General features: G+C 49.6%; 1 protein-coding gene across 2 annotated transcripts; it reads right to left on the reverse strand.

Annotated features, from left to right (window-relative positions):
• Nucleotides 1-1,937: 1,937 nt before the first annotated feature.
• Nucleotides 1,938-27,854, reverse strand: SNTA1 (syntrophin alpha 1; the record flags this gene model as incomplete). Of its 2 annotated transcripts, none has more annotated exons than XM_082856486.1 (8): nt 1,938-2,457; nt 2,545-2,732; nt 3,442-3,638; nt 5,829-5,959; nt 6,109-6,316; nt 9,451-9,655; nt 24,159-24,344; nt 27,545-27,854. In XM_082856486.1, 8 exons carry the CDS (start codon nt 27,852-27,854, stop codon nt 2,368-2,370), a joined length of 1,515 nt encoding a protein of 504 aa, XP_082712612.1. In that variant the 3' UTR covers nt 1,938-2,367. The 2 variants fall into 2 exon arrangements, with proteins under 2 accessions (XP_082712612.1, XP_082712611.1); XM_082856485.1 differs by having other exon boundaries at nt 1,938-2,460.
• Between the last annotated feature and the right edge of the window lie 91 nt (nt 27,855-27,945).

Below are 27,945 nucleotides of genomic sequence, written 5' to 3' on the forward strand. Positions count from 1 at the left end.
CCTGCGCGTCCGGAGCCCGTGCTCCACAACGGGAGAGGCCACAATAGTGAGAGGCCCGCGTACCGCAAAAAAATAAATAAATAAATAAATGAACAGTGGATTGACGAATGGGTGGGCAGATTGAGGTGGGCAAAGCTGGAATATCTCTGCTTACCTGCATTTCCCCAGGTTTCTAGAACAAGCTCTGGCTCTGGCTTGTTACGTGAATTTATGTGGGCCTCAGTTTCGTGTGGGACCTTGATTAGAACTGCTTAGTCTAATGCAGTAGCTACTAACCACATGTGGCTACTGAGCACGTGATATGCAAGTGGTGTGAATGAGGAACTGAATTTAATTCCATTTTAATGAATTTTAATTTAAAAACTGATAATTCAGTTATTGGAAAACTTTAGTACATTTGGAAATACCTGATTATGTGAATCTAATTTTTTCAACTGGAAACTTTATGAAATCTAAATACCAATCAAAGGTTTCCAATGAAAATTTGGTATCTGAATAGAGATGTGCTGTAGGTATAAAGTACACACCAGATTTCAAAGACAGTATGAGAAAAAGAATGTAAAACATTTCATTAATAAATTTTTATAATATGTGTTGAAGTGGTAACATTTTGGATCTACTGGGTTAAATAAAATTTATTATTAAAATTATTTTCATCTGTTTTTTCTTACTTTTAAAAATATGGCTACTAGAAAATTGGTAATTACAAATGTGGCTTGCATTATATTTCTAGTGGATGGTGCAGGGCCAGAAAGTCTCTAAGGTGAACAAGGGCTCTGCAGTCAGAAAAACCTAGTTTGAATCAAGCTCAGACATTTCATAGCTGTGTGACTTCGGGCAAGTCACTCTCCTGTTCTGAGCCCCCGTTTTCTTACCTGTGTAATGGAGACTGCCGTGCCTATCAACATAGATACGTGGTGAGGATCCAATGAGGAAATGTATGTACAGTGCCTAGCACATAACAAGCACTCTCTAAATGTAAGCTATCGTTACTGTCATCACGGTAATTTTTCTGGACAACGCAAGCAACTGGGGCTCATATGCAGCCAGCTGCATGGTACAGATTCCAAAGAAACATTCCACGAAGCACACTCCAAGCGTCCTCCCTTCTGCAGGAAAGGAGCGAGAGGCTCTCTATGATGGTTTTAAAATAGGTCCACACACAAAAAATGTTTAAATAAATAAATAAATAAAATAGGTCCACAAATTCTTTGACATTCCTTTCTTCAAGAGGTGGAGCCTAATTCCCCTCCCCTTGAGCGTGGGCTGGGATTAGAGACTCACTTTCAATGAATAGAATAAAGCAAAAGTGACAGTATGTGACACCCAAGAGTGGGTGATAAGAGGCATTGTGGACCCCTCTTGGTTCTCTCTTCTGTGTCACTCACTCTGGGTGAAGCCAACCTCCTTGTCATGAGCACACTCAAGCAGCCCTATAATTAGGCCCATGTGGTGAGGAACTAGGGCTTCCTGCCAACATCCATAAGTGAAAAATATTGGAAACAGGTCCTCTAGCCCCAGTCAAGCCTTCAGATGAGTGCAGCAGACACCTTGACTATATCCTCATGAAAGACCCTGAGGCAAGAACAACCCAGCTTAGCCCCTCTCAAATTCCTAATCCACAGAACTTGAAAGAGAATAAATGTTCACTGTTTTAAGCTGTGAAATTTGGGGGTAATTTGTTATGCAATAGTAGATAACCAATAGATTCTTTTTTGGCCCTGTGGTTAAAGGTCTGCTCTTCTCTAGGGAAAGGGGCTCCAGTCCTGGGTCTGGTCCCTCTTGCAACTACAGGGGCCACTACAGCACCCACAGGCCAAGGTACAAACCACAGACACTGGGCCAGGCTGCCTATGTACTCACAGGCTGTTTATTTATCCGAGACTAAGGATGAGAGAGAGAGGATGAAGAGAAAAACCAGATGCCTCAAGGTGGTAGAGCTGATGGGAGAAATGAACAGAAAGGCTCCTCCTCTTTCTCTTGACACAGACCCCAGGGAACTCCAGCTTCAGATGGGGCCTCTGGGGACAGTTTAGGGGCCCCTGGGAGGCCTGGCAGTTGTCAGCTAGGGTCAAGATCCCCAGAGAGGCAGGTCCCGGGCTCGGAATGGCTTCTGCGTACACAAAATATCTCTCCACAAAAGGCACTGGTGTGGGTGGGGGGAGCAGCAGGGAGGCTACCACATCACTGGCAGGATCCACTGTGTCCTGAGTCTGGGTCCCAGCCTCTCTCAGGGGCTGGGTCTCTGCCTCCTTGTTCCTTTCCTCTCCCTTCCCTCAGCCCAGTGGCAAGCAGGCAATCAGCGGAGGGCCAGGTCAGGCCATGTGGTGGACACCCCCTCTTCAGGGCTAATGCATCTGACGACCTCTAGGCTAAGAGCCCCAGACGGGTGACTTTGGCCGAGAGGAAGGAGTGGATGATGAAGACCATTGTTTTGGGGCATGAATGCAGGTCCAGCTGCTGCAGGGTGGACGGAGAGAAGGGTCAGGAGCCCCATCCAGCCTGGGCCCCCGGACAGCATCACCCCCCAGCCCCTCCACTCACAATCTCTCCTTCAGCGCCCCCGAAGTCCAGGAAAAGGAGACTGGCACCATCGTCGGAGGACATCTGCAGCTTCTCAAAGGGTTGTCGGAGCAGCACAACTTGGGCCGCACCTGGCTCAGCCGCCCACAGTGTGAAGCCTTTGTCAATATGCACAGAGAGGCTGCAGGGACGGCCGTTCCATGTGCAGGCTGTGGGGAGGGTGTGGGCACGGGCACAGCGACACCTCAGAGACCGCAAGCCCTACCTCCAATCCCCACTGGCAGCTCCAAAAGCGGAACTTGAATGCCACTGGAGGTGGGAGGCTCACTGTCAATGCCATTTGTACACCCACCCTGTATAGAGTCACCCACACTCTGAAATACAGAAGGATGAGCAGGCAGAAAACCTATACCCCACTTCCAGTCCCACTGCCAGCAGCCAAGGTGGAAAGGGGGAGCTTCAACTCTGCTTTGGACAGGAGGCCCACTCCCTATAAAGGCATCAGCAGACCCACCAAGCATGGCCTTTGGAGACCTTAGAGGCCTGTAGACTTGCCCAGTTAAATGTGAATTTCAGATAAGCGATGGATCATTTGGACATACTTAGACCAAAACATCATTTGTTGTTTTACCTGAAATTCAAATCTAAGTGAGTGTCCTGTATTTTTTCTGGCAACCCTACTCCAAGTGCCATCTCTCATATCCTCACCAGCAGAGTCACAAAGCCGGCACGAGAAAACCCCTGGGAAAAGTCTCACTACCTACCAGGGCACCTGCACATCCAAAACAGAGGGCCCTCAGAGACCCCAAATCCCACTCTCTCTCCCCCTCCTGAAGCACCCTAAAGAAGGAAACTTGAATGCCCCTGGGGATAAGAGGTTTGTTACCAGAAAGGCACTCCCAGATCCACCCAGCCCACCTGTCGACACCTCCTGCACACCCTCAGCAGCCCGGTGACAGCCATCCACCAGCTGGCGGGTCCAGGCAGCCAGCTCCTGCGGTGACTCCACGCTGAACAGGTGAGTGTCCACACCGTGGCGCGTACCCGTGCGCAGGGCAAAAGAGAGCTCTGCATCGTAGGACAAGGAGCCCTTGGAGGGGCCTGAGTGCACCAGCCTGGGGGCAGGGGGCAGAGGGCTAAGCATGAGGCCTCAGGCAGCAGGGAGGTAGTTCTGGGCCACGTGGGTGGTTACCTGGGAAGGGACCCTGCGACTCCTTTACCACCTAATGTGGGGACAGGACTTCCAGACAGCCACCGATTGACTCACAGGAGACCATCTCCTGCCACCCTTCCCCTCGCCCCCTCGGCTCCAACCGTTCTGATGTCTTCAGACACGCCAAGCACACTCCTGCCTCAGCACCTCTGCAGTTCCCGCTGCCGAGCACACGCTTCCCTGATTATCTGCATTGCTCTCTCCCTCACTTCCTTCAGACCTTTGCTCAAGTGCCATCTCCTCTGAGAAGGCTTCCCTGACCTCTCTGTCTAAAGTGGCACCCCTCCCTATCACCCACTAGCCTTACTTTTCTTTATGGTACCAGAAGTTATAATTACTTTTCACTGTTTTGGTTGGCTTTTGTCTTTTTCTCCAGAATATCATCTAGGGTACAAATTTTTGTCTAATTGTTCGCCACTATATTCCCAGCAACTAAAACAATGCCTGACAGATAGTAGGTGCTCAGTAAACATTTGCGACCTGAATTAATGAATCACTTAATTAGGCAGGCAATTCATGACCTGCTTATCCCTGGTAGGCAGCAGGCTCCTGACACGTACGCCAGAGCCCAGCCCAGAGTGAGGAGACATGGACAACAAGGGCCGAGACCCCGCAGCTTGACTCTCACTTGCTGTGTAACCTTGGGCAGTTCAATGCCCCTCTCTGGGCAGCAGACCCCAGAGTTCTGTTCCTTAGCCCTCTTTGCTCCTCACTCCACATACTTTCTCTCGTAGCTTCATTCCCCCTTGGAGCTGCTTCTGATACCCAGTCCCCTACTTTGCAGTCCTAAACTACAGACCCACAAGTCTCCAAGTTTCCTACCCAAGCTCCCTACCTGTCCCTCGCACACTCTGGACTCAACTCAGCGTCTTGCTCTGACCTCCTCCCTTTGCACTCCCACCCCCAGTCCCACTGCTCCCCCAGACACAAGCTCCAAACCTCCCATTCATCCATTCATCCGGACACCTCCCTCACCCTCCCCATCTGGTGAGTACTAAGCCTGGTTAATTTTACCACCCATGTGTTTTCCAATGCAAATGCGGCCTTCCTTCTCCATCTGCTGCCTCCATCCACCTCCACCAGCTCTCCTGCATGACTGCTCCCATCCACCCCCACCCCCAGCATATTTTCCAGGTGGCAGCAACATGGATTCTTTTAAAACACAACCCAGGGCTTCCCTGGTGGCGCAGGGGTTGGGAGTCCGCCTGCCGATGCAGGGGACACGGGTTCATGCCCCAGTCCGGGAGGATCCCACGTGCCACGGAGCGGCTGGGCCCGTGAGCCATCGCCGCTGGGCCTGTGCGTCCAGAGCCTGTGCCCCGCAACGGGAGAGACCACAAGGGTGAGAGGCCCGCGTACCGCAGAAAAAAAAAAAAAAACACAACCCAAAGAGCCACCTCACTCCCAGGCTCAAACTCTTCAACTCTGCCCCAGCTCTTAAGATAAGGCTAACATTCCTTAACCAGCCAATAGAGGCCCTGCAAGATCAGGCCCTGCCAACTCCCCGCCTCTCCATTTCCTGCAGAGAGTCTACAAACTGGTTATAGCACACTCACAGCTCCATGAACGTGCGAGAGCCCTTCATGCCTCTGTACCGTTGACTATGTTGTTCCCTCTGTGTGAGATGCTTTTCCAGCCTTTCTTAAATAGCAAACTTCTACTCATCTGTCAAAGTCCAGCTCAAATGTCACCTTCTGCCCGAAGACTTCCCCCACCAGGCCAGGTAGAGTTAAGTGGTTCCTACAACTCTGCATCCTAAAGTCTGTTCCCGGGTCAGTCTCCCCTGCCAGGCTGGGGACTCCCTGAGGGCGGAGCATCTGGGGGCTCTCTGTCTCCTGAACCACACAGCACAAGGTTGGGCAGAGTAGGCATCAATGAATGAGTGACTGGTGGGACCTCATATCCTTCTGTTCCAAGCCCCCATTTTACAGATGAGGAAACCAGGGCCTAGACAAGGCAGAGACTCGCTTCAGGCCACCTGGGGAATAACTCAGGGCAGGATAGGGCTGGAATCCCCAGCTTCTGAGGTCCATCTAGAGCATCACTCCCCAAGCTCTGGGTGGGACACACAGTCCTGCCTGTCCGCAGATACCTGGTGGTGATGAGCGGGGCAGTACGGGCCGGCCGGCTCAGGGCCTCACGGGTCTGGGGGAGACAGCAGTAGAGGAGCAGCTCCTTTTCGGTCAGCAGGGCCAAGGTGGGTGCTGTGCCCCCACTGGACAGCTGCAGGGGGCAAGGCAGCAGTGAGGAGGGACGGAGAGGGGAGAGGTCAGAGGGCCAGGGAGGGGTGAGGCAGTGAGGGGCAATGGGATTTGGGTCAGCTCCAGGACAAGGGAAGAGTGGGGAGGATATGTCCCGGGCCCTGCAGGCACCTGCTCAGTCAGCCAGCCGATCTGCTTGATGTCCTGGCTCCCGGCTGTGCTGGTGGCTGACAGCAGCGCCTGCAGCTCGTCCTTGACCCAGGGCATCAGAGCGTTGACCTGGGCTTGGATGGCAGCTGCCCACGACCTGGCGCTAGCCTCATCCTTAGCCCTCAGGAAGAGGGTGTCCCGGCCATCTGCTGAACAGATCTCCAGATACCTGCAGGCACAAATGAGGTGGAGGGGAGGGCCCGTCCACTGGGCTGCAGGTACCCAACCCTGAAATCTGGCCCAGGAAACCCCATCTACCACAAAACCAGAAGAAACCACAGGGGATGTCCATGACAGAATCAGGAGCGACACTCGCTGCAGGGCTCCAGCCACAGTTGTTGGAGCCTCATGGGACTTATCTATCTTATCTCAGGATAAGAGACTATCTCACACACACACACATAGGCATATACACACAAACACACACACTCAAACATGTGTGACGGGGGCCAAAATTATCACTGTGCGAGGATTCATGATTTTGCCCTGTCCTGGTTTCTAAGGAGAAGGACTGTCTTGTTGGTTCTCCCAGGTTCTCCTTTGTGGTACAGAACCAAAGTAACGCACTGACGGGGTAGGGGTGTGGACACAGCAACTGAAGAGGCTTGGTAGCCTGAGATGGTCTACATAAAAAGAGGTGGGGGGCAGGGAACTTCCCTAGCAGTCAGATGCTTAGGACTCCATGCTTCCAATGCAGGGGGCACGAGTTCGATCCCTGGTTGGGGAACTAAGATCCGCGGTGTGGGAAAAAAAAAAAGAGCTGGGGAATGGAGAAGGGAAAAGGGCAGGGAGATAAAAAGCCACACAGGTAAGTGTGGGGGAAAGGTTTCAGGGAGGTACAAGAGGAGTTAGTGACAGGGAGAGGACTTTCAAATGTTCTGTGGGGCATTAAAGATTCACTCCCCTTTGGCTTTTCTGTAAACAGTGAAGTGGGTCAGAAACTGGAGAACGGCTCACACACATCCATTCCAATGCCCTCCGCCTCTGCCTTCCTCCACTACAGAGCTCCCTTGCAGCTAGCCCTGGCCATCGACCCAGTTCTGACCGATGAGAGAGAGAAGGCTCTGGGGAGGGTGTCCCTTCCCAAATGAAAGGTAAAGTGTTCCCAGCTGTGGTAGTTAGTTTCCAAAGGTGGCCTCCACCAAATTCATCCCTCCCTATACACACGGTGCACCTCTCTCATCAAGAGGTGAAGCTTCTTTCTCCTCTACTTGGCCTTGTGACTTGGTTTGACAAATAAAATGCGGCAGAAGTGCCATTCCGGCATTCCCAAGCCATCATGAAATCCAACTAGCCCGAGGCCACCCACCTTGAGAAGAACAAGCTAGCCATACAGAAAGGTCATACTGAAAGCGGAATGCTTAGCCAGCCTCCAGCTGTTCCAACCACCCCAGCTGGCACGTGGGTGAAACAGCCATCTTGGACTTCCATGCCCAGCAGATACCACATAGAACAGAGCTGGCCGGCTGATCCAGCCCAGATTACAGAATTGTGAAAAATAATAAACTGTTATCTTCTAAGCCACTAAATTTTTGGATGGCTTGTTATGCAGCAATAGAACATAATACCAGGAGAAAAATTCCTTTGTCCTTTGCCTTCTTCCTGTCTGGAATATGGACACATGCTTGGAGATGCAGCCACCATCCTGCTTCCAGAAAGAAGAAAATCCACAATAAAGATGGCAGAAGGGGAATTCCCTGGCAGTCCAGTGGTTAGGACTCCGCACTGTCACTGCCAAGGGCACGGGTTCAATCCCTGGTCGGGGAATTAGAATCCCACAAGCCATGTCGTGCGGCCGAAAAAAAAATTAAAAAAATAAAACTAAAAAAAGGAAGCTGGAAGCCTGATGCCTTGAGGGCATTCTTGAGCAGCAACAGCAGCCTAAACAGCTGACCGCTGGACTTCTTTTTAAACATGTGGAAAAATTAACTCTTCACTTATTAAGCCATTTCGTGCTGGGGTTTCTGATACTTGCAGCCCAATGTAATCCTAACACTAAGTAAAAGTTTGAAATATTTTTCATTACATTTTGGTTACCAGATCGTGTTCCTTTGACTGGGATATTGTGCTGATATGGAAACCCAGTTATATTCAAGTTACACATATGTACACAAATCAGGCACATGTACATACATGAGTATACACATACAAATATTAACACAAACACATATGCACAAATCTATACCCCTGCCCGTGCAAATGCTCACATATACCCACAACCGCTTGTATTTAAATGCCATCTACATGTAGACACACATAGAAATATAGGTACACACATGCTTCAGGTGATGTCTGGGATCAGGCTGGGATCCACAATTAACCTAAAGTTCTATGAGTCTCAGGAAGGACTGACACCACCTCACCTTCACCCAACACACAAGGCCCCTTAGTGGAGCACCTGTAAGTGACCTGTGATTCACTAGTTCTTGCCTCATGGGGGCAGGCTAGGGCAACAAGCAGGGCCAGGAGATACGGATGCTGAACATTAATCAGCCCTTCAGGGCAATGCTGGGCATTGGCCTGGCATTGAAGCTCAGCTGTAACTAGGACCCACAGCACAAGCCTTTTATGCCCAAGCCATATACACACCACCCCAATACTGCACACCGCGTTTAATCAACATAGACTGCATTCACCACCATCATCACTCAAGCACCTGAAGCTTCTGAAGCAGAGAGGGCTACCTGGAAACGAGGCAAGCTCCATTCCTTCCAGGTTGTGTGATCTTGGGCAGGTTACTTTCTCTGTCCTCATCTACAAAATGGGGGTGAAATAATAGGACTTTGCCTGTAGGGTTGCTGTGACAGTTAAGTCGTGCGTGATAAACACTCAGTAATGTTGGCTGTTATCAATCTTATCATCGGTGTTAAAGGCTGCGCAGATGTGAGGGATGGTAACCTTCCACGGCCCTGACACAAACGTTACCAGACATCTCAGAACCTCAGCGGAGTTGGAAGAGACTTGAGGGGATCACTGAGTCCGATATCCTTGTTTCACAAAGGGGAATCTAAAGGTTAGTGAGGAAAAGGGACTAGTTCAAGGAGAACCAAGACTGGAATCCAGGGCTCCTTGGCAGACCAAGTTCCTCCTCAGATGTGAACTGCCCAGAGGGAGAAGAGAGAAGCAAAGCACACTATCATCCCCATAACTTCACCCTTGCATCCATTCAACAAACATTTCTTAAGCACCTACTACGTCTGTGCATCGTGCTTGCCACTTTGCAACACAAGGGAATCTTTCCTTTGGCCCCACTACCTAACACGAGGGCATGTCTGTCTGAGTTGCCCCCTACGCCAGGCTTACCTGGTCTCCGGGTCAGTGGGGGTGCACCTCCTCGAGACATATGCCATCTTCAAGGACATGTGTTTAGCATCATGGAGGTCCCGGGGTGGGAGGCCAGGGGAGGAAGGCTGCCGCTGAAGGGGTGAGGCAGGAGGCGAGTCCCAGCCAACCGAGGTCCCACTGGCAGAGTTCTTGAAATATGGTGAGACCTCTTTCATGTACTTGACTGGTTAGGGGAGAGGTCAGCAGTTACCACTGTGACATGGGCTCCCACGTAGCACACATCACAATTGTCACTAATTCATTAAAAGTTTAATTTATGTCCACTATCACTATCCTCCTCTAGGCTAAAGTCTCGGACAGGGAAGCATGGTAGAAAATTCTGGATGCATGCCACCATCCATTCTCTCACTTTTCCCTTGGTTTATAGACACATGGCCACTTGGAAGAAAGACTACATTTCCCAGCCTCCTTTGCAGCTAGGTGTGGCCACATAACTAAGTTCTAACCACTTAAGTTTAAGTGTTTAGAGCTTCAGGATGGCTGCTTAAAGGGAATGGGCAACAGCTGCAGCAAGGCAGTGAGAGGACACCGGGAGTCAGAAGATGTGACTGCTCTGTCACTGTCCCATTGTTTGCCTCTATCTCTTCAATCTTCTCATCTGCAAAAAGGAGGGGCTGCATGAGATAGTTCTATGGTGGAGGCTGCTAATTTTCCTCCAAGATAGTGATAAACTTCCATCTTAAGACTTCATTTTCTAGGTTCCCGTGCAGCTATAAGTGCCCATTTGACCAAGTCTGGCCAATGACAGCAGAAGAGATGTGTGCAGCTACCAAGTTCTGCCCATTAAAGAAAGGGGCACACCCTGGTCCAGGAAGATCCCACATGCCACGGAGCAACTAAGCCCATGTGCCACAACTACTGAGCCCATGTGCTGCAACTACTGAAGCCCACACGCCTAGAGCTGCAACAAGAGAAGCCACCGCAATGAGAAGCCCATGCACTCCAACGAAGAGTAGCCCCCGCTCGCCACAACTAGAGAAAGCCTGCGCGAAGCAGCAAAGACCCAGTGCAGCCAAAAATAAATAAATAAATAAATAAATAAATAAATAAATAAATAAATTTAAAAGAAAAAAGAAAGGGGCACGACCTTCCTTTCCCTGTCTTTTCCCTTGACAGGTTGAGCTGGCTAGAACACAGGCTGGTGGGGCACCATCTTGACCAGGAGAACATGAGCCACACTCTAAAAGGCTGACTAACAGAAATAAATGGATGCTGAGACTCTGGACTGCCATGTCAGACTTGAACTGTTACATAAGAAAGCAAGGAGCCTCTATTATATTTAAGCCATAGTATTTTATGGGGATCTGGTTACAGCAGCACAACTTGTACCCTAACCAATATGATGTCTAGAGGCCCTCTTAGCTCTGACCAGTCATCACTGAGTGAGTATAGTGGACTCCTTCTAGAATAGCATTGTCCAACAGAGACAATGATTTCTATGATTATGAAAACGTTCTCTGTATACACTGTCCAGCACAGTAGCCACTAGCCGCATGTAGCTACTGAGTACTTGAAATGTGGCTGGTACAAAATTCAGAGGAACTGAACTTTTTATTCAGTTCCTCTTCCCAACTGACCCATAAAGTCATGTTCTGATATGTGATCCTGCTCTCCTGGCTATGTTAGCTGGACCAGGGGTCAACCCCTTACCCACACTAGGCTACCCAAATTGAGACTGTTGAGAGATCCTACACTAATGTCTTGAACACACTTGAAAGCTATAGGGGCAACCACCTTCTGCAGTGAGGACAGAGAAGAGGAGAGAGCTAATTTGTAGGGAGAGAAAATCAGTGGAGATGCATGTTGAGAGACAGAGGGAAAGCCCTGCCAGGCATCTGCTAATGTTCTGGTTTCTGATACTCCTCATTTAGAAAGTCAGACTGCCATTCCAACAGGAGTTATGATATTTGCAACCAAAAGAGTCTTGATTGGGGCCTGGATTCAATGCCTTTTGACAAAAGGAAGATGTCGTAACAAAGGGCAGCTAGAAGTGAAAGGCAACATGATGACAAGGGTTGATCTGAGAAGAGCTTGGTGGCAGAAGAGTTTCAGAGACAAGTCAGTTTTCTTGAGCACCTAATATGTGCCAGGTGTTGGACTGGCTCTAGGTAGGACTGGGATGGTAAACATGTGACACTTGAGCTACCACTTGTTTATCCCTTGCTCAAGGAAGCCATCACAAATCAATCATAGTGTTCTATGGCAGCCATAACCAATCAATTAAAGCTAACTGATAATAAAACATTTTGGCATTCTTATTCTATCAATTAGTTGAGTTTGGCTGCAAATAATAGAATATATGATAACAGTGCCTTAAGCAATAAAGATATTTATGATTTCATGTAACAAGAAGTCTAGAGGAAGGCAATTTCAGGATTGGTTCAGTGGCTCAATGACATTGGATCCTGGATAGGCCTCTCTGCCATTGGATCTCTGCCATTCTCTGGCCTTCCCCTCATGACCACAGGATGGTTGCAACAGGCTCAAGCTAATCATTCCTTACATGACAAAACCCAAAGCAAGAAGGGAGGAGGCAGGCAGAAAAAGGGCTGTCTCCTCACATCTCCCTCTTATCAGAGAGGTAAATATTTCCATGAAGCCTTATATCTCATTGGCCTGACTGGGCTGCATGCCAACTTCTAGCAAATCATTAGTAAGAGTGAATAGTCATGATTTATTTAGACCAATCACAATTCAGCCTCTACGGCTGAGCATATTCCCACCCAATTAAATCAGGCTCTGGTAGCATGGAAGAAGGGGAAATGGTTGGAAGACAGACAACCAGTAGTGTCTGCCACATCTGTCCCAGCATCTGGACTGTTCCCAATTCTGATGAGCAGCAGTCTCCTATCTCTAAAATGAGCTGCTAGAAGGACAGTGTGTACATCAAAGTGGTTAAAAGTCTTGCCCGAGCACTGGTCTCTCTTCTCCCAGCCAGGCTGTCCCCTCTGCTGCCCTACTGAATAGTACCTATGCCTGCTAGCCCTTGGGCAGCCTCTCTTCCTCTCCTCTCAGCCACCTCTACTCCCATGGCCATCTGGCTTGCTAGCCATCTGATGTCTGCAGTCAAGGCCCAGTCAGTATGCTCTGCCTGTGAGCGGACAGACCAGGAAGGGGTGGGGAAGCAGTTCTTGGCCCAGCTCCCTGGAAGAACCACATAAGAAGCTATTTCTGTTGCAGGAGACTGGCCCTGAGGCTCAGATAGGATCCAAGGCAAACAGGGGTGAAAGTGAGAGGGAGTTACAAGCCCTATTGGGGTTGGAAGAGAAGTTATATTGAAAACAAGAGCAGATTTTTTTGAGAGAACTAAGCCTAGGTCTGAAGATTGGGAACTAAGACTAAAAATGACTCATCCTCACCATTACAGCAATGACTTACCCCAGGATTATGTCTCAAGGGGTGATAGAGGTGGGACACAACACAGTCTACCTGACAGCCAAACCATTCCCCTACTTTTTTTTCTCCTTGCTAACAGAACCCAGAGCCCAAAAGGTTGGGCTTCTCCCCAGCCCAGGGGGAAAATCTTGACTGGTCAAAGCAAATCATGATCATTCCATCCCTCTTGCTTGTGATTAGCTTAGAAAGGGGCAGATGATACAATTCTGTCCAATGAGCTGTGAGGGAAAATATACTCCCTTCCCTTCCTCTTTAGCCTTTAGAAGTTGCTGGGAGGGGGGAGTTGGTCCTAAACCGATGATAGTCACTTTGACCCCAGGATTGGGGTCCACACACTGAGGATGGTGAATCCTTAAATTAATCCACCCTGGAGCCATGCTGACTTTATGTATTCTGGAAGAAAACGTATTTTCTTCAATGTTTAAACCTCTTTGAATTGGGTTCCTGTTACTTGCAGACAAAAGCATCTTAACTAATACAGCACCCACCCATTCCCCCCACTCCGACTCAGGCTGCAACTGATATATCTCCCTACTATAATTAACTACGTCCCTCCCCTGCTCAAAGCCATGCTCTGGCTCCCTGCACTCTTCACCCAACTGCAAGGCTCTCCAGGACCTGAGCCCTGCCTACCTTGCTGACCTTACCTCCTGCCACATCCCTAATCTCGCTCTCTAATCCAATTATATTGACCTCCTCAGAGCTCTCAGAAGCTGTAGGAGCTTCCAAATGCCTTTAAAAATGCAGTTCTCCCTGCACAGAATGCCCTTAGTACATGGTTTGGAGACGGGCACTCTAGGATTTGAATTCCAGCTCTGTCTAGCTATGTGATCATGGACGAGGTAATTCACCTCTCTGGCCCTCAATCTGCATAATGATGTCTACCTCAGAGAGACGTTATAATTAAATAAGATGATATAAAACATATGACACAGGTTCCGCCCACACTTAGAACTCTGCTGTGATTTTGTGTGTTGGGGCTGTCTCTCGCACCAAACTGGGAGCTCCTAGAAGACAGAAACCAGGCTTGATTCGAACCCAGAGTCAGTGCTCTGTGAATGGAGAAATGAACGCCAGGGCAGGACAGGTTCGTTCAGCAGGCGGGAGAAGGTGCCACAGCCCAGAAGGTCCTGGCTCAGCTCAGACATCACCTCTCTAGGAAACCTTCCCAGATACACGCTCTGGAACCTCCACGCCCACCACCTCTGCAGTCCCCTAGACCCCACTTCCCTATGTGTCCACGTGGGAGTCCGTGTTCTCCTCCAGGCTGGGAGCACTGTGAAGGCAGGGACCCTGACTGACTCGTCTCTGTACCCCCCAGAATCCAGCAGGGATCTCCGATGCTACGTGCTCAGCAAATGAATATTTGTCACCTTTGAAGCCAGAGAAACTACCAGAGGCCCTGCTCACCCAGGCCATCCCAGAAGTGGGTCCTCCTTCTCCTCTCCCACAGGAACATGCTATAGATGGACAGCATACCAGCTGGTGTCTGAAACACGGCTTGCATTTCACCAACCAATCAGCCTGTCCCAGAGTGGGGGTGGGGTGCTGAGGCCCCCAGAGTGTGGCCATAAATAGCCCAGCTCTCAGGCCTCCTCCCTGCTCTGATTTCTGCCTGAGTCACCCAGCCAGGCAGGGCGGGGCTGCCCAAAGGCAGTGTCCTAGAGAGCTGAGGGCAGGACCATGACCCTGTGGCCAGCATTCTTGAGACCCCAAGGATAGACCCAACTGGTGTCCACACCCTCCCCAGCCAAACCTCTGGCCCAGGAGCCTGGTAAAGCAGATACGTGGGCCCTTCCTCCTCAGGAAAGTTGAAACAGACACAGGACACCCTGCCCCTTCCAGAGGCCCTGACTGCCAGCTCTGCCAAGGAGAGAAGCCAGCCCTGACCCCAAGGAGCCAGGAATAGATTCCACTAGAAATGCAAGGAACAGAGGCAAGGCAGGACCATTTGCCTGGCCCAGGACAATTGGGAGGGAACATATGTGTTGCAGAGAGAAGGGGATACATCTGTTCTGGCTCAACACAGTATCCCCAGTACTTATCCCAGTGCTCAATAAATGTTTATGACTGAATGTCTTGGCTTTGAGTCTTGGCTAAAGCCTGTCCCCTAAGCTCAAGCTGTTCCTTGTCTGTTCAGCGGGTGCTCATTTACTTGCCCCTGCCTGAAAGTACATGATCTATCCATTTGCTTACTAGTCTACAGCCTCTCTCCTCTAACCAAAATGTCAGTTCCATGAAGGCAGGGACATGTTTCCTTGCTTTTTAGGGTATCCCCAGCATCAAGAATAGTACCTGACATATACCTGGTAATCAGTAAATAAGAAATGTGTTAAATAAATGAATATTGAGAAGCCTGGGGCTTCTCAGGATGGAGACAACATTGAATTGGGCTCTAGAGTGAGGCAGGCTTGGGTTTAACTTCCTTGCTCTGTGACCCTGGACAAGCGACTTGACTTCTGTGAGCCTCTACATCTTCATCTTTATAATGGGAGTAAAATATATCTATCTCCTAACATACTGAGATTCAATGCTTGTAAAGCATTTTGTCCTGCCTGGCATAGAATAGGTCTTCAATAAATAGCAGTGTGGTTATTATTTCTGCTACTATTCTTAGTATGACAGTATAAGGGGATGAGCACAGGATGTCATGACAGACAGACAGACAGACAAAGATTTCAATCCAGGCCCTGACGCTTACTCTCCGGCCTTGGCAAGTCCCACAGTCTCTCTGAGCCTCAGTTTGCTTGCCTATATAATTGGCACTGATATGCCAGCTTTCTGAGTAAGGCATTGTGAGGATTCAAGTCCAAGTTTCCCACCTGCCCACCCAGGATGCTGAGGAGAGGACTTGGCATTCCAACGTGCTCTGGATGATCTTTGAGGTCCTGCTGGTCCAGCAAGGCTGGACTATACATAGTTCCCAGCCACTGGCAGGCCTTGCAGCAGAGCTGCCTGGATTGCCACACTCTGGGGCATAAAATCTGACCTTCCACACCCTTGTACAGTATAGGGGACACCATCTATCAAGATCCTAAAGGCACATGAACACTTTGAACATGCAATACCCTTTGCAGGAATCCCCTTCAGATAAACGTTCACAGGTGCATAGAGGGGTCATGGCATTATTGTCTATGGCACAAGAGGCTAGGAGCAACCTGAATCCCATGAATAGGGGTTGCTAAATACAAGAAGTGAGCTCGGGACTTCCCTGGTGGTCCAGTGGTTGAAAATCCACCTTCCATGCAGGGCACGCGGGTTCGATCCCTGCTGGGGGAACTAAGGTCCCACATGCCATGGGGAAACTAAGCCCACGCGCCATCTCACAACTAGAGAGAAGCCCGTGAGCTGCAACAAAATATCCTGCATGCCAACGAAGATCCTGTGTGCTGCAACTAAGACCCAATACAGCCAAATAAATTATTTTTATTTTTAAAAGTTGAGTTCCTGGCAGACCACTCAGTCCTATTCACGGCTACATCCCCAGTGCTTTACATCGAGTCTTGGCATAGAGCAAGGGCTCAATAAATATTTGTGAGACGAATGTCTGAATCCCAATAATGGGATATTATGCAACCATTTAAGAGAATGAGGACTTGCCTGGTGGCACAGTGGTTAAGTAAGAATCCGCCTGCCAATGCATGGGACACGGGTTCGAGCCCTGGTCTGGGAAGATCCCATATGCCACAGAGCAACTAAGTCTGTGCACCACAACTACTGAGCCTGCACTCTAGAGCCCACGAGCCACAACTACTGAGCCTGCGTGCTGCAATTACTGAAGCCCACGCACCTAGAGCCCATGCTCCGCTACAAGAGAAGCCACTACAATGAGAAGCCCGCGTACTGCAACGAAGAGTAGCCCCCGCTAGCCGCAACTAGAGAAAGTCCACATGCAGCAACAAAGACCCAAACACAGCCAAAAATAAATAAATAAATTTATTTTTAAAAATAATAATAATAAAGAGAATGAAACAGAGCTACATGTGCTGAGTTGGAAAGAGGTCCTCAACTTGCTCAATGATAAAAACAAATATGGAAAGCTTTCTCTGGACGTGTGTGAAAATATTAGCCATGGGTATGAGAAGATAATTGCTTTACACGCTCCTGTTTGTTTTTTTTAAATTAAGGATATATTACTTTTCACATTTTTTTTAAACTCTGTTTTTCAAAAATATACCGTCAGGGTCTGGGGAAGGGGCGGCAGGTGCCATGTTGGGCCACAAAGGTGGCAAGAAGCCCCTGAAGGCAATTCAAGCAGAAACAGAAGAAGGAGCAGAAGAAACTTGAGGAGCTAAAAGCGAAGTCCCGGGGAAAGGCCCCTGACCACGGGTGGAATTAAGAAATCTGGTAGGGACTTGCCTGGTGGTCAGTGATAAAGACTCCGCCTTACAACGCAGAGGACACGGGTTCAATCCCTGGTCAGGGAACTAAGATCCCACATGCCGCGGGGCAACTAAGCCCGTGCATCACAACTACTGAGCTCGCACAGAGAGCTGCAAACTACAGAGCCCACGCGCCCTGGAGCCTGCGCACCACAACTAGAGAGAAGCCCGCGTGCCACAACAAAAGATCCCACATGCCTCAACGAAGATCCCGCATGCCGCAACTAAGACCCGGTGCAGCCAAAAATAAAATTAAATAAATAAAAAAGTAATAAATAAATCTTCAAAATAAGGAAATCTGGCAAAAAGTAATCTGCTCCTTGTGTCTGAGGCAATGATGATCATTAATTCCATTCCTGTTTAAACATCTGGATTCTCTGCCATAACATCTGTTGCCACCTATAGCTAGAATGAAGTGTTGTCTTGGAACATACTGTACATTTAAGAATAAACTTTTGTTGAAAACAAATAAAAGGGCTTCCCTGGTGGCTCAGTGGTTGAGAGTCCGCCTGCTGATTCAGGGGACGCGGGTTCGTGCCCCAGTCCGGGAGGATCCCACATGCCACAGAGAGGCTGGGCCCGTGAGCCATGGCCGCTGAGCCTGCGCGTCCGGAGCCTGTGCTCCACAACGGGAGAGGCCACAACAGTGAGAGGCCCGCGTACCGCAAAAAAAAAAAAAAAAAAAAAAAAAGAATCTGCCTGCCAAGAGCAGGGGACACGGGTTCGAACCCTGGTCGGGGAAGATCCCACATGCCGCGGACCAACTAAGCCCCTGCACCACAACTACTGAAGCCTGCGTGCCTGGAGCCCGTGCTCCACAACAAGAGAAACCACCGCAATGAGAAACCCGTGCACTACAACGAAGAGCAGCCCCCACTCGCCGCAACTAGAGAAAGCCCGCATGCAACAAGGAAGACCCAACGCAGCCAAAAAATAAATTAATAATTAATTTTTTTAAAAAAATTTAAGAATATGGGTTTTGACATCTGACAGATCTGACCTCAAATTCCATCTCTGCCCCTGTGTGACCTCAGGCAAAATCTTCACCTCTCTGAGTTTCAGTGTTCTCATCTGTAGAATGGAATGAATAATGTACCTTGAATCATAAGGGTGGTTTTGAGGATGCAACGAGAAAGCATATGGAAGGCACCTAGCACAGTATCCAGCACACTGTAGGTGCTCATTAAACAGCAGACATACCATCACTATCATTAACATTCTTATCATTATAATTTCCACCACCACCACCAGCAGCCAAGCTCACATAGCTAATCAAGGCCAAAACCTGCCTCCAGAGCTCCACAAGCATTTTAATCAAAGATCCAGGGAACAGGCCAGGACTGAATTAAGCCAAGTTTTGCCTGTGGGGAATCACATGGCCCTAAGCCGTATGGGTGTGCAGCCAAATTAATGTTTTCTTGAGAACAATGATTAGAACAACAGGTCTTTGCAGCCATGGGAGGGCTGGACGGGGGCTCCATTCATGCCTCTGTTCCCAGAACACAGGTCCCTCAGGCACCTCTCAGGCACAGCATCACTCGGCTAAGCTGCATGGAGTGGCCTCAAATTAGCTGCATCCATTAATAACATCCCACTTTTGACAGTGGTGATGTATTGAGCCAAATCTCAGGCAGGACACTTGGCAGTGTCCATCTCCCAGGCGATGAGCTGGCAGGGGCCTGGCCTTGGAGTTCTGAGGACTCACAGTGGAAACTCTCAGGGATCAGTCAAGCCCAGCTTGAGCCTTAAGCCCCATCTTAAACATTTAGGAAAGTGAACTGCAATTGAGGAGGTTAAAGGCAAAGTAGAAACGGTCAGGGATGTCCCCTAGGTGATCATTCCCCCCAAACTCACCAACATCTAATGTGTGCTGGGCTTGGTGCCAGGCTTGGGGCTCTGAGGCAAACTACACATGACTCCTGCCTGCAGAGACCTTCAGGTTTACTGGAGAAAACAAAAATGCTGCTGCTGATGTGATGACGACAAAGGTTGACATTTATCAAACACTTACTGTGTGGAATTGTGCCATAAACCTCAAATGCATCGTCTCATCCTTATAAATAGCAAATAAAATAAATGAGTGCCTACTTACGCACACTGGTCCCAGCATGTTACATGCATTATTTTTTTATGTTGCAAACAACTATGAGAGGTAGGTATTATCCAAAGCAGAGTCAATAGTGGCCTCTGCAATCAGACAGACCTAGTTTTGAATTCTGAGTCAGCCAATTTATTAGTTGTATGTCTTGAAGAAAGTTATTTATTCTCAACAAATCTTGGTGACTTTGTCTGTAAAACAGGGATTATAGCAATTCCTACTATTCTCTGTGTCTTTTATGTACATGCTACTCTATGCCTGTATCTTTTTTTTTTTAAATAAATTTATTTATTTTTGGCTGCGCTGGGTCTTCGTTGCTGTGCGTGGGCTTTCCCTAGTTGTGTTGCTGTGCGTGGGCTTCTCACTGCGGTGGCTTCTCCTGTTGTGGAGCACCGGCTCCAGGCGTGCGGGCTCAGTAGTTGTGGCTCACGGGCTTAGTTGCTCCGTGGCATGTGGGATCTTCCCAGACCAGGGCTCGAACCTGTGTCCCCTGTACTGGCATGCAGATTCTTAACCACTGCACCACCAGGGAAGTCCCATGCCTGTATCTTTTAAAAGCCTGATCTTTGTGTGGGGTGAACCTTCTCTACTTTGTACAAAGTACTAAAATTGCCTTTATTCATTTTTGTCCTTTAGTATTATTTTTTAATGCATCACAGGCTCCCTGTTACCTGTGTCTTGTCAGCCTCACTGCAGGTGGAGGGAGGGGAGGCATTTGGCTGTCCCTCCCTTTTCCCCCAGGCCTGGTCTCCAAGGGCCCAGGCTGGCCCTGCTTCCAGATCCTTGCACACAATGGGCCTCTCTAAGCAGCAGACAGAGGCGTGTTGGCTGTCAGCTTGGGCCCAGACTCTGGTCACAAATACATCGCTATAGCTGAGAATAGGCTCAAGACACTTGTGCAAACTCCTGCCCTCAGAGAGGAAAAGGTCTAGAAGGCAGGCTGGGGTTGCTGATACCCAGCTGAGCCCCTGACTTAGGCCAGGGAAGTAGGGTTCTGGCTGGCAACTGCAGTTTGCTAGTGACATCTTTTCTTCTAGGATGTTTTCAGGAAGCTCTGTACCCAACAAGCCCCAGACCTCAGGGAAGATGCCCAGCTGCCCTGCCAAGTTCACATCCAAAGGACAGGCCATGGGCCCTTGGAGGTGGTCTTAGAAGTGAGATGAGGGCAGGGAAGTTCTGAACAATGTGACAGTGATTGGGTGCTTGGGAGGATCCTAAGCCCAGAGAGGCTTCCAGGAGCTCTGGCTCCAGACTGGGGCAGCTGCCCAGTCTCCACAAACTCCCCCAAATCTCAAGGACCAGTCACAACCCAGCATCCTAGATCCCTCATGTCTTCCAGGCTTTTCAGATCACCCGTGCGATTCAAAGAGTCTTGACGCCAGTGCTCGCCCCCACTGGGTGGAATTACCTCCTTCTACAAGCCTGCTGGAAAGCAGCTCAGACAGAGACTTCAACTAAGAAAAAGCTGGGAAAAAACTAACATGAAGGCTACAACCTCGAGACTCCTCTTTTTAGTCAAACCTGCTTAGGTCAAACCACCACCATCTCCCTCCTGCTCGTGGCCCCAGCCTCTTTGTTGCCATTCTGCATCTACTGTTGCCTCCCTCCAAACCAGGTTGATGCTGTAAAGCCCAGAGCTGACCATGTGAGCCTCTGCTGAAAACCCTTTAACCGCTCTGTTTCCCTCCAAATTCCTTTAGTCTGGCACTCAAGGCCCTGCAGAATCTGTCAGTCTGAATAGCCCTCTCTTTCTCCACTCCCTTCCTCACACCTAGGCTCAGATAAAGCTGAATTACTTCCCAGGCAACTCCCCAGGTAAGTCAAGTCATTTCACCCCTTCGTGGTTTTGCTCACACAGCTCCCCTTCCCGGAATGCCCTTTCGCCAACCCATACCCACATCTGCTTATTGTTCATAAAGTGCCAGCATCCCCTCCTCCAGGAAGTCTTTCCTGACCACCGGCCTCCTCCAATCCCTGCGCAGACCCCATCTCAGCACCTGTGACAGGATGGTGATCTGGTAGGTTTGCTCAGCTATCTGCCCCACGAGACTGAGAGTCCCCTTGAAACCACTGAGTAGAGCAGTACAAAGGGAGAAGGAGAGAAAGAGAAAGCAGGAGAGGGCTGTCATCCAAAAGGGAGGAAAAATACCAGAAGATTATAAACAACTTTATGCTGAGAAATTTGACAATTTAGATGAAATGGACAAATTCCTTGCAAGACATAAACTACCAAGAAAAGAAAAAAACAGATCATCTAAATTGCCTTATTAAAGACATTAAAATCGGGAATTCCCTGGCGGTCCAGTGGTTAGGACTCCGCACTTTCACTGCAAGGGTCCAGGGTTCGATCCCTGGTAGGGGAACTAAGATCCCACATGCTGCGCAGTGTGGCAAAACAAACAAACAACAACAACAAAAAAACCTTTCTATAAAGGTAGCTTCCCTGGAGAATGCTACCAAACATTTAAGGAGGAAATAATACCAATTCTATATAAATGCTACGGGACAGGAGGGGAGTCACTAACATTTATAGAGTGCCTACCTTGTGCCAAATCCTACGCTGGGCAAGAGGCAGGCCAGGCTCCATCCAGCAGCCTGGGGCAGCGTTTGCCAAGGAAAGCTCTTGCCCTGTGAAAAGTCTTAGACACCATAAGTGCTGGAAACCCTCAGTCCTGGGATGTTACACATGGTATTTCTCTTCCCTACTCTATGTGCAGCAGACATTGCTAATCAATTCCAGCTCCTTTCTGCTGAGTCCAGATAAGACCTCCCAATCTTTCCAAATATGGAACTCTCAGCAGCCACCAAGGAAGCTAACGCTCAAAATGAAAGCTGTTGGTCATCTCTGATCTAGCTTAACCCCAACAGATATGAAAACTGAGCCCCAGAGAAGACGAGGGTCTTGCCTAAGGCCAGATTAATTACAGAGCAGACAGGATTTTAGACGCTGATTTTTAAATAGTTTGTGTGGAGAAGACAGTGTTCATATTTTGTCTCCCCCACTCACTGGTGGGCTCCTTCAGGAAGGGCCGGGTCTGCCTTAGCTTCTGACCCAATGCTCTGCAAATCAGGTACATAGTAGGTCTCTGGAAATGCTTCTTGGCTTTAGTGAGGAAGGAATGGAGTAAATGAGGTAGAAGGCTTGGGTATTAGCCCCGAAACCAGGAGACGCTTCAAACGTCTAACACTCAGAGATGCTACCCTCTCAGAATGATCCACACTGAGAAGGCAGATAGAGACATTCTTTACCTAAAGATGAGGAGGTGAAGGGGACCTTGGCGTGGATCAGAAATGTGTCTACAGTAGAAATTTTACCATCCATGGACTAAACTTTTAAACAGCAGAGACTAAAAGAGCTTTTCAAGTCAACCAAAATATGACATTTTGATGAATTTCAACTGTTTAAACTGCATTACTGGCTATAAATATCAGAGTGATGAGGCATATGGGAGGGAAAGTCTTCTATATCCATATCATTAATGTGTGATCTTGTTATTTAATTTTGCTGTTAAAATATGATTGCTATACTTAAGCTTTTAGGGACCAATACTGCAGAGTCAGCTTTCAGTATATATTTTTAAAATGCAACAGTAGCATTTAAATAGACACACAGTACATTTAAATAGATAATAAAATGTAAAAATAAAATAAAACAAAACAATAGAGAATTTAGGTCAAGAATGCCAAAGATCACCCAGGGATCCAGAGCCTGTTTGTCTCTGTGGCCTCTTGGAGACCTCTTTGGGGACACAAAGGCAACCTATCAGGATCTGGGCCTGGGGCTCAGCTCCGCAGCTTCACTGGCCATGGCATTCTCCATCAGCCCCCGCCACCTCCGTGTGCCTGTTCTGGGCCAGGAGCCAAAGACACATTCTTCAGGCCCCCATGGCTTCCGGAACTGAGAGAGTGGAGTTTTTTTGGGGGTTTGGTTTTGGGGTTTTTTTAACATCTTTATTGGAGTATAATTGCTTTACAATGTTGTGTTACTTTCTGCTGTATAACAGTGAATCAGCTATATGTATACATATATCCCCATATCCCCTCCCTCTTGCATCTCCCTCCTACCCTCCCTATCCCACAGAGTGGAGTTTGATGAAAAGGCTGAGCAGAGCAGAAACCTCCTGACAGAGCTGGCAAAAGGCAGAAGTTGGGACCACCCCAGCAAGAGACTGTAACAACCTATGGGAAACTGAGTCCCGGAGAAAGCCAAGGTCTCATCTACGACCACACAGTGACGGGATAGTGGAGGGGAGTCACCAAGTCCCCCCCGCCCAAAAATAATACTCCTCTCTGAGCCTAGCTGGAAGTATTTGATGTCCTGCTACATAAAGGCCAAGTCCCCTCCCAAAGCAAGATGGGTCTCAGGGTTTTAGGAGAACTCGGAGTTGAGAGCTCGCCTGGCTCCTCAGGAAAGAATCTTAGCCGCCCCTTTGCCAGTCCCCGCCCTTCTCTGCCCCTGAGTCACTCACTGGGTGGCAGATCCTGCCTGCCACGGACCTTTTGTCCAACTTCCACAACCCAGTAAGGCAGAAGTTACACCCCTGCCCTACAGATGAGGAAAGTAAGGCTCAGGGGAATGAGGTGACTCGTCCAAGGCCACAGAGCTAGGGAGTGGGAGAGAGGAAATGAAAGCCAGGTCAGCCTGGCTCTGGGCCACCGCCCTTGCTGTCTCAAGGCGGATCCCCGAGTTCTGTTTCTGTTTTCAACCCTGCCCACCTCCCAGCCCACAGTGCATGAGGCCTGGGGAAGGTAGGGAAGAACTGAACACCCCTGGGGGCCCCAGTGCTTACCCTCAAGCACCACCTCTTTGCCTGTCTTCTTTAGGACTTGCACTGCCTCATCATGGGTGGCAGAGGAAAGGTCTTCCCCATTCACGGACAGGATGGCATCCCCTACAAAGAGGGCCTCCGTCTGGTCGGCTGCCAGGCCCTTGAAGATCTTGGAAATGAGAATAGGCATCTTGTTCTCTCGGCCCCCTGCACAAGCACGGAAAGAGGAAGAAACTGAGGCAGACACTCCAACACTTGCGAGTCACATTGAGGCAAAATTATTTCTGAAGGTCTCTCACCGTGTCCAAACCAGTGCTGGGAAATGGGGAGTGGAGAGTAAAGAGAATCTCAGAAAAGAGCCTTAGAAGTTAGGACACTAATAACACTTGCAAGTCATTTGCTAGATTTATAATGTTATAATGTATCTTTTGGTTAAATGCTTTGGGTGTTCACCAGTGTTTGAGTAACTTACAAGGTGCTTCAGAAACTTTTTTCTTATTTTATTTTGGATTTTAAGCAATTTTCCCATAATGCGGGAACCCACTGATAGCCTCTAATCAAGAATAAAGATAGAGGGCTTCCCTGGTGGTGCAGTGGTTGACAGTCCACCTGCCGAGGCAGGGGACACGGGTTTGTGCCCCGTCTGGGAAGATCCCACATGCCGCGGAGCGGCTGGGCCCGTGAGCCATGGCCGCTGAGCCTGCGGGTCCGGAGCCTGTGCTCCGCAATGGGAGAGGCCACAACAGTGAGAGGCCCGCATACCGCAAAAAAAAAAAAAAAAAAAAAAAAAGAATAAAGATAGAAGTCAGCTATTGCTATGGCCACGAAGGATCTCTTCAGCAATCAGAAAGCTTTACAACCTAGGATCCAGGCTAGAAACCAAGGCCTTAGAGTCTAGAGATTTCAAAAGCGTATCTGGGGACTTCCCTCATGGTGCAGTGGTTAAGAATCTGCCTGCCAATGCAGGGGACATGAGTTTGAGCCCTGGTCCGGGAAGATCCCACATGCCGCAGAGTAACTAAGCCCGCGTGTCACAACTACTGAGCCTGCAAGCCACAACTACTGAGCCCACGCACCACAACTACTGAATCCTGAACGCCTAGAGCCCGTGCTCCGCAACAAGAGAAGCCACGGCAATGAGAAGCCCACGCACCACAACAAGGAGTAGCCCCTGCTCACCACAACTAGAGGAAGCCCGCGCACAGCAACAAAGACCCAACGCAGCCAAAAAAAAAAACCTAATACATTTTACCACATTGCTTTATTTCTAAATTCTTTAATGTCCTTTTAAAATCAGAAACAGTAATAACAGAAATAACACCATGCTAAATGCTTTCAATCTTGTCTCGTTGCATCTCCACAACACCCCAGTCACACAGGCATGCTCAGATTCCTACTGGGAAAATTGAATTGTGGAGAGAAGCCCCTTGCCCAAGGTCACCCAGCTGGTTAGCAGCAAAGCCAGTATTTGAACCTAGGTCTCCTGGCTCCAGAACCAACACTCTTAACTCTATGGTAGACTGCAAGTCAGGCCCTCAGGTATCACACTAGTGCTCCATCCTCAAAGATGAGGAACAAGTGGCCCAGGTCATAATTCCAATGTCACCCAACAAACTGGTGGCAGAAGTAGGACTGGAATGCCTCTCCAGACCCCCACACAGGCCCAACAGTTTGTTCATTGCACCACACAGAGCGTGAGACCTAGGAAAGGAAGGAGTTTCTATTTATATCTATCTGCCCTCTTCTGCCTGAAATTAGGGACTTCAGTTCAGTTTGAATCCATGATTATTCTTGGATGCCTGGGCTGGGCTGGACCCTAAAGGAAAGGTCAACGTCGCAACAGGAGCCCAGTCTCCATACATGAAGAACTGAATGGAGCTGGTATTCCCCTGACACCTCCAAAAAGTACCCCTACTCCCACCTGGAAGTATGACGCTAGGAGGTAACTTTATGTGACCTTGGAAAGTCCCCCTCCTCTCCAAGACTCAGTTTGTCCATCTGCAAAATGGAACTCTGTGTGAACTCTAAGTTCCTTCCTGTTTTAACACATTGAGTATACAATTTCTGGATTGATCTGTTGACCTATCCCATGCCGGAGTTTGAAGGCAAAACTGGTGCCCACTCCCTGGCTTTCCCATTTTCCCCTTTTAGATCCCTTTGGTTGGCTGCATGGAAGTTTGCCCTTCCATGGGGAAGAACCGACTCCTCTGGACACTCTCTAGGGGCCTCATAACTGAGGTTCAAATCCCAGCTCTGTCGCTCACTGACTGTGTGACCCTGGGAAAACCATTTTACTTTTCTGAGTCTCAGTTTCTTCACCTACTAAATGAGGATTATGCTTCCTACCTTTTAGTACTTGTTGCCAGGATGAAGTGGATCATGAGCCTAGAGTACTGGGCACAGTACTTGGCACACAGTGGTAGCCAAGTCACCACCATCCCCACCCCTTCAGGAAGGAATGGTGAACCCAACAACTGGGGTGTGCAGTTTTTTTAGCATGAGGTTAGTTACTTTGGGAGTCTCTCGTGACCTCTATTCTTCCTCTCATCTAACAGCCATAATTCTCCAGGCACCTACTATGTGCTGGCAGGGTGAGTACTTTGGACTCCTGTTTTCATAGAAACATCCCAATTCTACCATTACCCTCATTATATAGTTGAGGAAACTGAGGTCCGGAGATGGGAAATGACTTGTCTAAGTTCACACAGCTGATTCTGGACTTGAGTCTGGGTTGCCCCCTAAAGAAAGCTGTCAGTACTGGGGGCTGACAGCCCATCTCAATCCTGTGGAAGGTGGAAATGGTCAGATCAGGAAACTCAAACCCAGCTGTTAGGGCTCTTCACCTAGGTCCACAGCCTTTCTAGGTCCTCAGATTTCTAGGTCCTTTCTGGCCCCCTGTCTGTGAGTCCAGCCCAGCTGGCGCCTCCAGCTAGTCTCCAATCTCCCCACCAGCCATGCTTCCTACTCCAGGCCTTACTCCTCCCTGCCACCTCGGTTGTGTCTTGAAGACTTCCCCCTCCCTGCCCTAGTAGCACCCCAGGCCTCAGTCTCCTTTCTCCATCCTTTGCTCTCCTGGGGTCCCTGTTGTTCTTGATCGCCATGCAACCCTAGACTAGGCAACCAGTCTCAGATCTCTTTGCCTCCACACAGAACTCCCCACTCACACGTGTCCTTGGTGAGTCCCCAACGCCCTCCACACCTGTGCCTTCTGACTGAGACCTCAAAGCCCTCTCCGACCTTGGTGCTCCTGGTGCCCTCGGTTCCCTCTGTCCTCTCAGACGCCCTTACCCCCCAGACAGAAGCCATCCAACTCCATGTCCTCAATACGCTGCCAGCCCCCGCGACCTCTGCGCCCTCGGCGGTCCCACAGACACCACGACCCGTGCCCTCGGTGGCCCCGCGCCCACCTTTAATGCTGATACCCAGCCCGCCGGCGTCGGCCTTGCGCACCGTCACGCGGCGCCGCTGGAGCAGCAGCGCCTCCGGCAGCGGCGGGGACTTGGCGCCCGGTTCGGCGGCGCCGTTCAGCTGCGCGGGCTCCGGCTCCCGCTGGGCACCGGGCTCCGGGCCGGGCTCGCCATCGGCGGGGCTCACGGTCAGCGCGTCCTCCTCTAGACTGAGCAGCACCCGCTGCCACCGGTCGCCTCCAGCCCCCGAGCCCGCCCCGGCGCGCAGTTCCAGCAGCCCGGTGCGCGGGGCACGCCTGCCTGACGCCATCTTCGCCTCCGAGCCCCCGGGCCGCCGCGCTCGCCCTGCCCCGCAGTGCCCGGCCCGCTCCAACCCAGCGCCTAAGGCGGAGGGCGGGCGG

The sequence above is a fragment of the Leucopleurus acutus genome (assembly GCF_964270905.1).
Source record: "Leucopleurus acutus genome assembly, chromosome: 16".
Classification (NCBI taxonomy): domain Eukaryota; kingdom Metazoa; phylum Chordata; class Mammalia; order Artiodactyla; family Delphinidae; genus Leucopleurus; species Leucopleurus acutus.